Source organism: Panthera tigris, chromosome E2 (assembly GCF_018350195.1).
Source record: "Panthera tigris isolate Pti1 chromosome E2, P.tigris_Pti1_mat1.1, whole genome shotgun sequence".
Classification (NCBI taxonomy): domain Eukaryota; kingdom Metazoa; phylum Chordata; class Mammalia; order Carnivora; family Felidae; genus Panthera; species Panthera tigris.
The window spans coordinates 3,067,507-3,081,224 of record NC_056674.1 but is presented as its reverse complement, the minus strand read 5'-3'; the positions used below and the strand labels follow the sequence as shown (position 1 = coordinate 3,081,224).

Below are 13,718 nucleotides of genomic sequence, written 5' to 3'. Positions count from 1 at the left end.
TCTGTGGGGGGTCGGTGTGAAGCGGGCTACAAGGTCCCCAAGGGCACGGGCAGCTCCTCTGGGGGTGTGGCCCGGCCCCAGGGCTGTCCCTCTCCCAGACAGACACACAGTGCTAGGAGGCAGAGCCATTTATGGGGGGGGGGGGGATTGGGGGAGGACTGATAGGCATCCTGGTGGCCAAATGATTTTGGGCACAGCTGCACATCCTGGTCCAGTGCCAACAGGTGGGGCCATGGGTTCGTCTGCAGGAGGAAGGGAAGGGTTAGTGGCTATTCGGGACCCCTCTCAGTATCCATGCATCTGCTGGGTCCCCCACCCAGCGGCCTGAGCGTGCAGGGGAAGGGAGCCCCTTCTTGCTGCTTTAGCCCCAGGGAGCTCACACACCTTCTCCTTTGTTCCTTCATCTCCCTCCAGGCCCCCCTTCAAGGCAGCACCTGTGGGCCTTTAACTCACCGGAGCCCAGTGGTGCCAGGTAGAGAATGAGTGACAGGAAAGTGAGAGAGGAGAGACAGAGACGTGTAGAGGGAAAGATGGGCACAGAGACCGAGACAAAGAGGCACAGGAGACAGGGACAGAGACAGAGACACAGGGACAGAGAAAAAGGGAGATTGACAGAGAAAGAAAACAACAAGAGGGGATAAATAACAAAGAACGGTAGTGGCTCTGTCTGTCCACTCAACGGATTTTGGCTCCAGAGGGAGAAGGGAGTGACCCAGAGCCAGAATCTTCAGGTCCCTGTGTTACAGTTCAAGTTCTCTGTCCTTCATGCACTGGAAACACTTCACCCTGCCCACTAAGGAGTCCTGTGTTTGAACAGGCCTGTCTTCCTTCTAACAGGGGCCTTCGCTCCAGTCAGCTTGGCCCATGTTTCTGGCAGGCAGGTGGCTCCAGCTGGAGATCCATCCAGATGTATTAGACTTTGGGGCAAGGTAAAGGATTTTCAGGGGTCATTTTAACCACTGGTGAGTATTTCTGCATTATATGCCAAATTTTGTGTTAGCTGATGCTTCAGCTATGCAAACATCTTCTATTTTTCTTTCTTTCTTTCTTTCAGTAGGCTCCAAGCCCAACATGGAGCCCAGAGCAGGGCTTGAACTCATAACCCTGAGATCAAGACCTGAGTAGAGATCAAGAGTCAGACGCTTAAACAACTGAGCCACCCAGGCGCCTCGCATACATCTTTTCTTAAATCAGTCTCCTCATCTGAACTACAGAACACAGCAGATGATTGGAGTGACTATTTTCTGAATTCTCACAAAGAAGGGTATATAAGTAGTATCATTCTGAATACATAGGAGAAAAGTTAATTCCTCACATACAAAGAAGGTCTTAGGACATCAGGATTTCACTCTTTTATGGAAACCCATTTGAGAGAGTGATTCAGTCACTCATCCATTCATTGTTCTACCTAGCCGTCCACTCATCGATCCAACCATCCATTCTCTCATCTATCTACCTACCTATCTGCCCAAACTATCCATCCAACCACCCATTCACCCATCTACCAGTTCATCAATCTAACCATATCCATCCATCCACCCCTTCATCTATGCACACATCCACCCAACAACCCATCCATCCACCCACCCATCCATCCATCCATCCATCCACCCATCCAACCATCCACCTACCCACTTATCAACCTCTGGTTTCCCGAGTTTACTTTTTGCTAGGCCATGCTAAGAATGAAGACACTAGAGGCCCAAGCCTTACCGTCAAGATGTTGCCTGTCCAGCGGGAGAGATAGTACCAGCACACAGATACAACAAGACAGATATAAGAGATAACAGGGGTAACTCAGACAATATGAAGACCCAAAGAACGGCAGCAAAATTGAGTTGGGCCATAATGAACACATGGGAAGTTTTCTGTGTGGAGTACAGACAGCAAGGGCGCTCCTGCTATAAGGGAAAGCACGAACAGAGGTCAATTGACATGAGGGAGCCTGGTGTCCATGCACGGAGGGGTGCCATCATAACTGCAAAGAAGACAGGGGATGCGGGGCTGAAACTTGTGGGGCCCACATGCAGTGAGTGGCTAGGATTTTCTCAGAGGGCAACAGGGAGCCATAGCAGGTGTTTGAGCAAAGCTGGAGAGTGTGTGTTTAGGAAAGGAGATAAAAGGTAGAGGAGAGAGAAAAGGGAAGGAAAGAGCAGTAGAGCCTTCCCTGCATCTCACACTCCTCCCGGTGTTCTTACTCTTTCCCTCTTTTTCGGAAGAATCCCAGCTGTGTGCCCTCGGGCAAGAGGCGGCACCTTTCTGGGCCTCAATGTCCCCTACAGGGATGGGGATGATACTAGGAGTGATGGCAGAGACCCAGTTACACAGAGGGGATTAAATGGGACCTGGTGCCGCTGGGGGCTGGGGTGCAGAGCAGGGTCTCCAAGTGTGGGGGTGAGGTAACAGACATCCCTGAGCCTCATCTGGGGGGCAGGGTCTCCTTGTGTCTTCCAAGTCCACTGTCATGCCTTGCTGTCTGAGCCTCCACCCTCTAGGCCTTGCTACTCTCCTTTCTAACCTTGACCCCTGGGTTTCCTCCCTATTGTCTCCCTCCATCTCCATCCCCCCATCTTTCCCATTCTTTCCACTTCTATCCCCACCATCTCTCTCCAGCACTCCCCCCCACCCCGCCCGTCTCTCCAGCTCTCCCCCTGTCTCTCCACCTCCCCCTCCCCGCCTCCCCCGTCACTCTGGCTGTCTCTCCCCTGTCTCTCCAGCTCTCTCCAACTCTCCCTGCCGCCCCACTCGCCGCCCCGCCCCTCACCTCGGGCTCACTCGGTGCCGGCGCCCGCCGCCCCGGGCCCGGCCTCGAGCGTGGCGAGCTGCAGGCGCACGCGGCGGGAGCTGGCGGCGGGCGGCGGGGGCGCGCGGGCGGCACGGCGCGCTCCCCGGGAGCCGGGCGCGGCGCGCGGGCCGGAGGAGGAGGCCGGGGCGGACCAACGGCGGGAGAGCTTGCGCGCGAGGCGGGCGAGCGCCGAGGGCCGCAGGCCGTAGTCGCGCTCGAGCTCCTGGCGCGAGATCTCGATGTTGCCGGTGTACCAGAGGATCCAGCCGAGCAGGCTCAGGAAGACGAGCAGCGCTCCCGAGTAGATGAGCAGGTCGCCGAAGTCGCGGCCGCGCACCTGCAGCTGCGCGAACACGCCGGTCAGCAGCGCCGCCATGCCCGCCACGTCCAGCGCCACGGCCAGCAGCAGCGCCATCCGGCAGCGGCCCAGGCCGGACGCAGGCCCTGGCGCGGCGGCCGGCGGGGACGGTACACCCGGCGGGGGCCCCTGCGGGGCGCCCACCGCTGGCGCCGCGGCCATGGCCTTGCTCCGCCAAGCTGGCTCCCCCGGAGAGCGTTCCGGGGTGCGGCCGGGCCCGGGGCGGGGTCAGGGGACGGCGCCAGGTGTGCCCGGCGCCCTCCTGGTCACCTGAGCTGGCTGGGTGCAGACCGGCCCGGCTTGGGGGAACCCTGGCCGCGGTTTCTGAGCACGTCCCGGCCCTCAGAGGCCTGTGCTGGGGGACAGCCTGGCTCACAGATAAAGGTGGGAGGGGCCTTATTCACCCCCAAGGAGCATGAAGGATCAGGGTTGTCTAAACAGGCAGCGTGGGGTGCTATGGGAGCCCCGAGGTTGTTTCTGCTCAGTGCCTGTCACCAGGGCCCCCTGCGCACCAGCGCCCGACGGCTGGGCCAGGCGTGGAGGTGGTGGGGGGAGAGGAGGCTTCAAATACAAGAATCAGACAAGGCCCCTGGACCCCAACGAGTTCCGGGAGGCAAAGAATCAGCAGTCAGGGTGCCCTAATGGAAGAAACATGGGCCCTACGGAGCTTTCTCTCACTCATTGCCTGTCTCCTGGGGCCTCTCGTGCGCCTGGGAATGAACCTAGAGGCACGAAGGTGGATGGTTCTTGCAGCCCTGTGCACACCAACCATTAGATCCTGGGAGCTCTGGTGCAACGCTGCTGGTTATAGCGGTGAGCACAGCTGCCTTCCAGACTCCGGGCGCTCTGATGGGGGCAGCAGGCCGATCCCCTGGTTCCCGTCTGCTCAGGAGGTTTTCCCTAGTGCCTCTGGACTGCCAGGACTCATTCGGGGTGAAGCCCAAAAGCATAGAGAGGGACCAGACGAGGCTCCTGCCCTCAAGGAATTCCCAGAAATGATCACACATCAGGGTGCCATTAATAATGGGGTCGACCTAAGCCACTGCCATTCCTTTTAGTGAGCTGGGGTCCCCTGATATCCTCATCACCACCAGCAAGCGCCCAGCCCCGTGCTGGTGAGGCTGAAGCCACAGATCTACATCAGGCAAAAAATAAACCTCCAGAAAGTTTAACGGGTGTGACAGTGGGCACACTGGAGAGGGGAGAACGGGGGCGGAAGGCAGCAAGGCACGGAGAAGAGGCTGGGCCAACAGGTATGGACCCCCTAAAGGAACCAAGACCTTTCCCACGCGAATCTCTTTTCCTCCAAGGAACTCGATCTTTAGAGGGAATCTATGCCCTCCTGGGGTGGCAGTCTGCGAGGAGATTCCGTCTAGCTTATCTCTAGACTCTAAACTCTAGATTCTAAACTCTAGACTCTAAACGGTTTAAGAGTTTATTTTTTTTATGTTTACTTATTGTTGAGACAGAGAAAGAGCATGAACGAGGGAGGGTCAGAGAGAGGGAGACACAGAATCTGAAGCAGGCTCCAGGCTCTGAGCTGTCAGCACAGAGCCCGACGCGGGGCTCGAACTCACGGACCACGAGATCATGACCTGAGCCGAAGTCGGACGCTCAACTGACTGAGCCACCCAGGCGCCCCTAAGAGTTTATTTTAAAAGGACCTGAGGCGGGCAAACTGAGAGGTCTGTCGGGATTAGCTACAGAATTCTGAATGTGGCCGAACGGAAATCGAGTGTTTCCGAACAGACCCGAAAGGGCAAGCGCCAATAAGAGAAGGCCACCACCCAGGGGGAAGAGCGTTTCCTGAGATTTCCGAAAATGGCCGAGCGGGCCTCCGTGCCTTCGTCGGGAATAGCCGAGAGGTTACGAAGAGCGGAAGGATCCGAAGACGCTGGAGCTGGCCTTAGGTAATTCACGCATTGGCACGTTCATTCATAAAGCAAATGCTTGTTGAGCGCCTATACTGTGCCAAGCGCTGGTGAGCAACCCCGGAGAGAAACCGCTGAGGAAAGGGACTTGGGGCCTCTGAACTGGACCCACTGGGAAATCCAGCCGTGGAATTCCGAAAACACACGAAGGGCCCCCGGCACGGTGGCGCTCCGCCTCCGAGAACACGCCCTCGGGTCCCTGCCCGAAGAGTTCCGAAGGTCTTCGGGCGGCAGGAGACCAGCTGGCGGAAGAGGCCGAACATTTCCGAGCCGCCTCGGAGGCGGACGGAAGGAGGCGGGGACAGGCGGGGGCGGTGCGCGCTCACGGAGGAAGCGGAAATGCGTGTTGGTATTAAAGGCGTCGCCCCGCCCCCTGCTTGCCTCTTTCCGTCTCCGGCTGCTGTAGAGAGCGGAGGTGAGGTTTGGGCTCTCCGTCGGCCCGCGTGGTCGCAGCACTTTTCCGCGGCCCTGGGTCTCTGCCTTTGCGTGGCCTCAGTCGCTGCGCCCCTTGTGTCCTTGGCTGTCCCCTCCCCCCCGAGTCCACCGCTGGAAATCGCTGTGAATTCTCGAGTTCTCACCCCTGCGTCCCCCGCAGTTAGTCTCGGCCTCCCGAGTTCGGGCCGCCGCCTCCGGTCATCCAGCCCCGTCTGGCAAAGTGCTAGTTCGCTGTGTGCCCCTGGGGACCCCTATTCGCCCTGGTTCCCAGTCACACCCTGCCCCTGAGGCGCCGGTCCGCGACTCCCTTTGATTCCTGTCCCTGCCCCTTTTCCCGCAGCTGCCGCCATGTCCGCCCACCTGCAATGGATGGTCGTGCGGAACTGCTCCAGCTTCCTGATTAAGAGGAACAAGCAGACGTACAGCACCGTGAGTGGGGCTGGGACGCCGGGGTCTGAGGGGGGCACCCTCGCGGTCGCGGGGCCCCTTCCCTCCTCGCGACCCCGATGCGTTCTCCTTCCCAGGAGCCCAATAACCTGAAGGCTCGCAACTCCTTCCGCTACAACGGGCTGATTCACCGCAAGACTGTGGGCGTGGAGCCGGCGGCCGACGGCAAAGGGGTGGTGGTGGTGATGAAGCGGAGATCCGGTGAGCATTCGCCCTGGCTTGGCTCCGGGCTGCAGACCCCTCTCGGGCCACAGCTGTAATGCTGCGGAATCGAGGATTCCCCAGATCGGGAGGGAAGCTGTGTGAGCATCTGTTAAGCTAGCAGGATCTCATCCACACCAGGTGGTTCTAAGGGCTAAGTTGCAGGATTGCATGGTCGTGTGATGTTTTCAGGTTAAGTCCTTGAAGCATGTCGGGGAAGGTAGATGTCCCCATTTCACAGGTGGGAAAACAGGCCAACAGGTAAGAAGTGACAGGCTAGTTCTGCATGGGAAGCAGCAGTGATGTGACCCCCATAAACTGCTCTGGGGCCTGGACAGGTGTCTTTAGCAGGTCACGGGGACAAAGCTTCAGAGGCTGGTAAAGGTTGAGTCTGCATCCCAGCTCCACCATCTTTGTTTGTTCTTGGGGAGGTGGGGAGGGGGGTTAGTTTAAGCGATCGGAATGAGGATTTCCCTGGGCTCTTGAGTACGGCTGCTTTCTCTTTGGGTTCGCAGTCCAGCATGCTGTTCAGTGACAGCAGTGGCCATGGCCTGTTGGCTCTTGATGGGACTCCTGCCCACACTAGAGGGGGATTACTGTCCCTTCTGAGGAGCACAGCACCCGGAGCAAGAGAGAGCTTGGAACGAGCTTGTAGGGTTCCGGTACTCCCAAGAACCCTGTTCTGGTGCTCTGGGCCCTGAAAACTGTACTTTCTTCTCGCGTTGGGTGGCCTCCCCCGGGCTGTCAAACGACTGACATGAGGAGGTAATGTTTCTGCTCTGAGGTCAGCAACTTGGTCAAGGCCAGTGTTTAAAATCACTGGTGTGGTGCAGCGTCCTTGGTTTCTTGGGTGACCCCTTTTATTACAATCTTTTTTTTTGGAGCCTGGAGTCTACCCAGGACCCCACTGTTCTACTTGAGATCCTAAACCTAGGCCTGCAGCTTTGTGGCACAAGAAAGGGGGTGCTTTCCTTTTGATCGTGGGTAGCGGGAGTCCTGGCTCTGCCTGTGCAGGCATGCGGGAGGGCAGGTGCTTGGCCCAGGGCTCTTCCTCACCTTGGCCTTCTCTGGCCCCTTCATGGCTTTCCAGCAACTCAGCCAAGCCTCACTGCTTGTCTCACACCCTTGTTCCAGACGGGGTAGCCTGGGCCCTGGGGTAGGGCAGGAAGAGACCAGAGCTTTGGTGTCCAGAGCACTGGCTGCCTGGCCAGCATGGGGGTTGTGCCCGCAGGGCATGGGCAGATAGCCTGTGTTCACCTAACTGCTGTGTGCCTGTGACCTTGGATGAGAGTTCTCCTTCCAGTGCTTCTGCATTCCTTTGTCAAGTGAGTTGATGACTGTTAGGGACACGGGAGAAGACCTGTCAGGGTGCTCGGCTGGGCCTGGCCTGTGGCAGTACATGGGTGGATGGCGTTGGCACCTGTGTGTCCGGTGTGAGACCACACCACCATTGCCTGGGAGGTCCACTAAAGATCCAGACGACTTTCAGGCTGACCCTGCCACCCTCTAGGCCAGCGAAAACCTGCCACCTCCTACGTGCGGACCACCATCAACAAGAATGCCCGGGCCACCCTCAGCAGCATCCGGCACATGATCCGCAAGAACAAGTACCGTCCAGACCTGCGCATGGTGAGTGGGGCTGCCAGAACTGAGGCGGGGCCTCTGCCGACCCCTCCTTGGGGGAGGACTGGTGGGCTGAGCCCGTTCCTTGTCGCTCTAGGCCGCCATTCGCAGAGCCAGCGCCATCCTGCGCAGCCAGAAGCCGGTGATGGTGAAGAGGAGGCGCGCCCCGCCCCACCAAGAGCTCCTGAGCACCTATTTCCCCCTCCCAAGCAATAAAGATGTCAGCCACCTCGCCTGGGGCTCTGCGCCTGTGTGTGTGTGCCTGCTTGTGCAGGGTGTTCTTCGCCATAACATACAGGTCACAGCGTCCGGGGACCGGAGGGCCCAGGGAGGGGGCTGGTGGAGCCCAGGCCCAGGTCTTGCTGGCAATGTCCAGGCCAGCGTTCCTGCCCCTCAGGCTGGGGTTTGGTACAGGGTCTTCCTTTTTCTTTTTTTTAATGTGTATTTGTGAGACAGCAAGCAGGGGAGGGGTAGAGAGAGGTGAGAGCATCCCAAGCAGCCCGACGGGGGGCTCGAACTCCGGAACTGTGGGATCCTGACCTGAGCCGCCCCGGTGCCCCTGGTACAAATTCTTACTCTGAACATCAGAGGTGACTGTCCAGTGCAGCAGATTAGAAAGTGGATGCTAAACACGTAAAGTTGACTACAGTCCTCACCTCACAGTCTCAGACTCTGTTGACACGGGACACAGCTTCAAGAAAGACTGGTGGAGCCTCAATCTCATGGATGGGGATTGGGGCCAAGGGTCAGCCCACTGTCATGTCCTGTTCATGTCCTGGTTCGTGCCTCGTGCATGTGTGGCCTGTGAACACGAGAGTGTGGCCTGTGAACACGAGAGCACGTACGCTTTAGGGCTTTGTGGTCTCAGACTGGACAGCGGACCCTTCCTAGAGGGTGTCCAGTTGGTTCCTGACGGAAGCGGGTCCTGGGACAGCTCCCAGCCCTCATGGGGATTAAGCATCAGGCCCACGGGAGTGAAAGGTCCCAGAAGGGATGGGCAGAGCCCTGGCCATGGGGGCCAGGAGTGTGTCCATCTCTGCCTCGCCCGTCTGAAGCCAGAGTTGCTGGTCTTGGGCTCAGTGGTGGCTCCTGAGTGCTCAGCCCCCATAGTGGGCAGGAGCCACCAGCTACGGGTGACCTTAGGCATCCTGTTCGGGCTGGGAACCACACACAACCCCTTCACTGGGCCACCCCTTCTCCCATCCTGAGGAGCTAGAGTAGTTTCTGGTGGCTTCCACCCCTTTCCTCCTGGTGTTTAACAGCTGGTGATGGCTGCTAGGCATGGGACCTGGTTGCCTGGGTCCCACCAACATGTCAACCACTAGCTGTGTGGCTCTGGGCAAGTAACTGGACCTCTCTGTGCCTCCTGTCAGAACTGAGTGGGCTGGCGAGAAGAGGGCCGCCTGCACAAGACAAGTGCTCAGTAGCAGTGGGTTTTTGGTCTTCCAGAAGCAAGTACAGCAGGAAGCGGGATGTGTTTGTGTGCAAATCTGTGTGTGTATATGCAGACACATGGGGAGTGGCGGTTTCTCCCAACAGCTGTGGTCACTCGACAAAGCAGGTGTCCTAGGCTCAGGTTGGGAAGGGGTCACATTGTCATTGCCCTGACCTGTTTCCTGCATACACACCCTGTGCCAGCCAGTATGCCACAGGTCAAGGATCCCACACAGGAGACCCCTGGTCTCTACTGTTCTGGAGACCATGTCCTGGAACACCCCTGCTCCCTGTCTCCAGAGCCCTGCGGCCAAAGGCATCTTGCAGAGGCCCCCCTGTCTGCATCAGGGCAGGACCCCTGCCTCGAGGGGTGCCTTTGTGGGTGGGTCACCTGGTGGCTCAATGCCTCAGTTTCCCCATCTCTGAGAGAAGCATTTCAAGTGCCTGATTCTTCGGGGGTCCACGAAGCAGAGATTGTGGTTTTGTTTGCTGCTGCGTCTCCAGCACTAGCTCAAAACGTCTGCAGAATTGAGGGTAGGACACACCCTTGGCTGCTGTCACAGGGTCACTCAACACGGGGGCTCGGCTGAGAGGCTGGCCTTAATTATACTATATTTCCATTAGCACTGGCATATCAGATACGTTGAGGTATGTGTGTGTACATGTATGCATATATATGCATATATACATATATATCCATCCATTACATACGTACACACACAGATACTTGCATTGCACTCCCTGGTCCTGCAACCTTGGGCAAATGACTAAACTTCCCTATGACCTTGTTCCCTCATCTGTGATGTCTACATCAACAGATCCTACTTCCTAAAGCTGTTGAGAAGATACAGTGTGCAAAAAGCTTAGGAAGAGACCTGCCATGTCATGCCCACAAATCATAATTGCGTGAATGAATGTTTATTATAAATTATTTTGACTGGATGGACTCAGACAATCGGAGATGCCTTCCCATGTTTATAACTCTGCGCGGGAAACCATGTGTGTTTTCCAGGGCACTTGTGAGCACACGTGCCGAATCCATACACCCCAATACCCTGTGGTTCCCAAGTTCATGCGAGTGGCCGTGTGTGTTTGTGAATGTCGTGACATCTGCAGCATTTCTGATCCAGGCTGTGCAGCAAATTTGTTGATCTCCCTTTGTTTCTCTTGTAGTCACTTGGCTGGAATAAAACCATCTACTCTTTTAAAGTCATTATGAGGGGCGCCTGGGTGGCGCAGTCGGTTAAGCGTCCGACTTCAGCCAGGTCACGATCTCGCGGTCCGTGAGTTCGAGCCCCGCGTCAGGCTCTGGGCTGATGGCTCAGAGCCTGGAGCCTGTTTCTGATTCTGTGTCTCCCTCTCTCTCTGCCCCTCCCCCGTTCATGCTCTGTCTCTCTCTGTCCCAAAAATAAATAAATAAAAAATTAAAAAAAAAAAAAATAAAGTCATTATGAAAATAACGTGTGCACGTGGTTTGGAGATGTGCAAATGGAAGAAGAGTATCCAGGGGCAAAGGGCCCCAGCATCCCAGCCCCTGGCTCCACAACCTGTTTGTCGCGTGTTGTTCGTGGAAGTTATCGGAAACTCTTCACAAATACCCACGTGCATGCCCCGTGCACGTGTGGGGTTTGAGCAGCCTGCTGAGTTAGCCCTTACTGTATGTTCACCCCTGGCTCTGGGCTTTCAGCAACACCAGCAACTTCGTTTTAGCGTCTACATGTTTTCTTTTTTAAGGTTTGTTGGTTTTGAGATAGCGAGTGCACACACGTGCCTGTGCATGGGGGAGGGGCAGAGAGGAGAGAGAGAATCCCAAGACCAATGCGGGGCTCCATCTCACAGACTATGAGATTATGACCTGAGCTGAAGTCGGACGCTTAACTGACTGACCCACCCTGGTGTCCCTAGCATCTACATTTTGTATAGTATTTATGGGAGAGAGGCAGCAATAGGGGACACTTTTCATAATTTTTCCGTAAGTCCAGAACTGTTCTAAAAAGTAAAGTCTGTTAAAACAAAAAACAAGATAGTCTGTAACTCCCAGACTGGGAAAAATCCAAATGTTGGGTCAAAATCAAAGTGCTAGTGAGGGCATGGGGGAATGGGCACCCTCATATTGCTAACAGAACGCAAACTGGGACAAACCCCACGGGGCACAATTTGGCAATATCTGTACAAATTACAAACGTAATTGTAACACTTTGGCCCAGTAACGTCATGTATAAGATTTGCTGTAAGGACATACTCCCTGTGTGCCACAAGACCCACCTCCAAAGATTATTCGTTCCAGCCTCGTGGGTTGTTGGTCAATCAATACAGGATGTGGTAAGTCACGGCGCATTTATATGATGGGACACTAGGCACCTAAGAGCAGGGAAGTGCTGATTTGGACAGACTTCCAAGACTTCTAGTTACGTTGAAAGAGCAAGGAGCGGCATGCGGTGTGCAGGACGCTGTGTGCTGTGGGAGAATAAAAGGATTAACAGGATTATATATTTGACTCTGCCTGCATTTGTGTAGAATCTCTCTAGAAAAATATACAAGCAGCTGGTAACACTGGTTGTCCCCGATGAAGGGGGCCGTTGGGGAGATAGGAATTAGAGGGATCTGTTTCTTTGTAGAAACTTTTATCTTAAAAAAAAAAAAAAAAAAAAATCAAGTCTTTGTTTTTTGAAAGAGTAACAATCACAAGGTATCCCAAGCTTTGCTTCCTTGAGGCAATTAATATTTGCAGGGTCTTTTTTTTTTAATTTTTTTTTTTTTTACATTTATTTTTGAGAGAGAGCACAAGGTGAGGGAGGGGCAGAGAGAGAGGGAGACACAGAATCAGAAGCAGGCTCCAGGCTCCGTCCAAACTGTCAGCATAGAGCCTGACGCAGGGCTCGAACCCGCGAGAACTGCGAGATCATGACCTGAGCTAAAGTCGGATGCCCAAACGACTGAGCTACCCAGGCGCCCCAATATTTGCAGGTTCTAAAGTAACCTTCCAGAAGCTTTGAGTGCATAGGCAAACAAATAACACATACCCTATTTTAAACAAAATAAAAAAAAAATAATAGTTTGCACTGTTCACATGTTGCTCCCCCCACCCCCACCCCAACTTAATCTAGTTTGGAGATTGGTCCATATCCACACATAAAGAGTTTTTTTGTTTTAAAAATCCTCAGGGACGCCTGGGTGGCTCAGTCGGTTGAGCATCTGACTTTGACTCAGGTCATGATCTCACGGTTCGTGGGTTCGAGCCCCGTGTCGGGCTCTGTGCTGACAGCTCGGAGCCTGGAGCCTGCTTCAGATTCTGTGTCTCTATCTCTCTCTGCCCCTCCTCTGCTTGCAGTCTCTCTCTCTCTCAAAAATAAACATTAAAAAAAAATTTTTTTTAATCCTGAAATAGTGTATTTCAGGATTCAATACTCACACACACACACACACACACACACACATATATATAGAAAAGAATTATAAAGCAAGCATCCACATAATCAACACCCAAGTAAAGAAACAGGACTACCTGCTCCCCAGAAGTCCACCTGGGTTTCTTGCCAGTTTAAGGTAACCAGAATGCCCAACTTTACGCAGACAATCTTTTACAGTTTTACAACCTACGTATGTATGTTCAGCAGTACAACTTATTTTTGCCTGCTTTGGAATTGTGCACGAAGGCATTCGAATTGTGGGAATCTTTTATGACTTGCTGGTCTGGCTGATCATGACGTTTGTGATTTTTCCCTGCTGCTGGGAGCAGTGGTAGTTCATTTTTTGTCCTATGGTATTGTTTCTTGAACCTACAACTGCGTTTACAGTGCGTGTAATGAGGACAGATGTTGTTTAAAGCCTGCTGTGTAAGAATGCCGAGTAACAAGGTACGCGTGCTTTCGACGTTTCCGCGTGCCTTTTAGCATTTGCTGCTCCCACCAGGGCCACACGACGGGGTCTGTGGCTCTACAACCTTGGTATTGTTAGACACGAACGACCGTCATTAGTTCCGTGGGAGTGGAGCGGTATCACTGTTGGCTTACGCTGCATTTTCTCAACTACGAGCGAGGAGTAGCTTTTGGATTTCCTCTTTTGTGACGTGCTTTCACCAGTTTCTCTTTTGTGTTCTTTTTCTTATTGATTTGGGGGGGGGGCTCTTTATACATTCTTTGAATTAGTACTTTTTGGTTATATGTCTTGCAAAATCTTCTGCCCCACTGACTTATCTTCTACTCCAGATAAATGAAGTTATTGGCTTAATTAAATAAGCTTCGTTGATACAGTTTACATAAAAATACACCCATTTTTAGTTGAAGTTTTGACAAATTTATGCACTGTGTGACCACCGATATGATCAAGATCTGGGATATACTCACTCCAGAAGGTTGCCCCTGCCCCTGTACATGTTTTCCTTGATTGCAGATAGCCAGTGACCTGTTCTCAGCCACTAGTGACCAATATTGCCAGTTCTAGAATTTCATCCGTAAGTGGAACCAGATATTTTGTACACTTATGTATAGGGCTTCACTTAGCA

General features: G+C 54.3%; 2 protein-coding genes across 3 annotated transcripts; one reads left to right on the top strand and one right to left on the bottom strand.

The window, feature by feature from the left end:
* Positions 1-140: 140 nt before the first annotated feature.
* TMEM238 (transmembrane protein 238) lies at positions 141-4,508 on the bottom strand. Of its 2 annotated transcripts, XM_042969230.1 has the most exons (3): positions 4,424-4,508; positions 2,765-4,115; positions 141-242 (listed from the first exon to the last, which is right to left on the bottom strand). In XM_042969230.1, the coding sequence occupies exon 2, from the start codon at positions 3,303-3,305 to the stop codon at positions 2,772-2,774; it is 534 nt and encodes a 177-aa protein (XP_042825164.1). In that variant the 5' UTR covers positions 3,306-4,115; positions 4,424-4,508; the 3' UTR covers positions 141-242; positions 2,765-2,771. The 2 variants fall into 2 exon arrangements, with proteins under 2 accessions (XP_042825164.1, XP_042825163.1); XM_042969229.1 differs by lacking the exon at positions 4,424-4,508 and having other exon boundaries at positions 2,765-4,183.
* Positions 4,509-5,388: 880 nt separating this feature from the next.
* RPL28 (ribosomal protein L28) lies at positions 5,389-8,255 on the top strand. The gene is made up of 5 exons (XM_007080623.2): positions 5,389-5,489; positions 5,850-5,938; positions 6,034-6,157; positions 7,668-7,786; positions 7,878-8,255. Exons 1-5 carry the CDS (start codon positions 5,414-5,416, stop codon positions 8,229-8,231), a joined length of 762 nt encoding a protein of 253 aa, XP_007080685.2. The 5' UTR covers positions 5,389-5,413; the 3' UTR covers positions 8,232-8,255.
* The last annotated feature ends 5,463 nt before the right edge of the window (positions 8,256-13,718 follow it).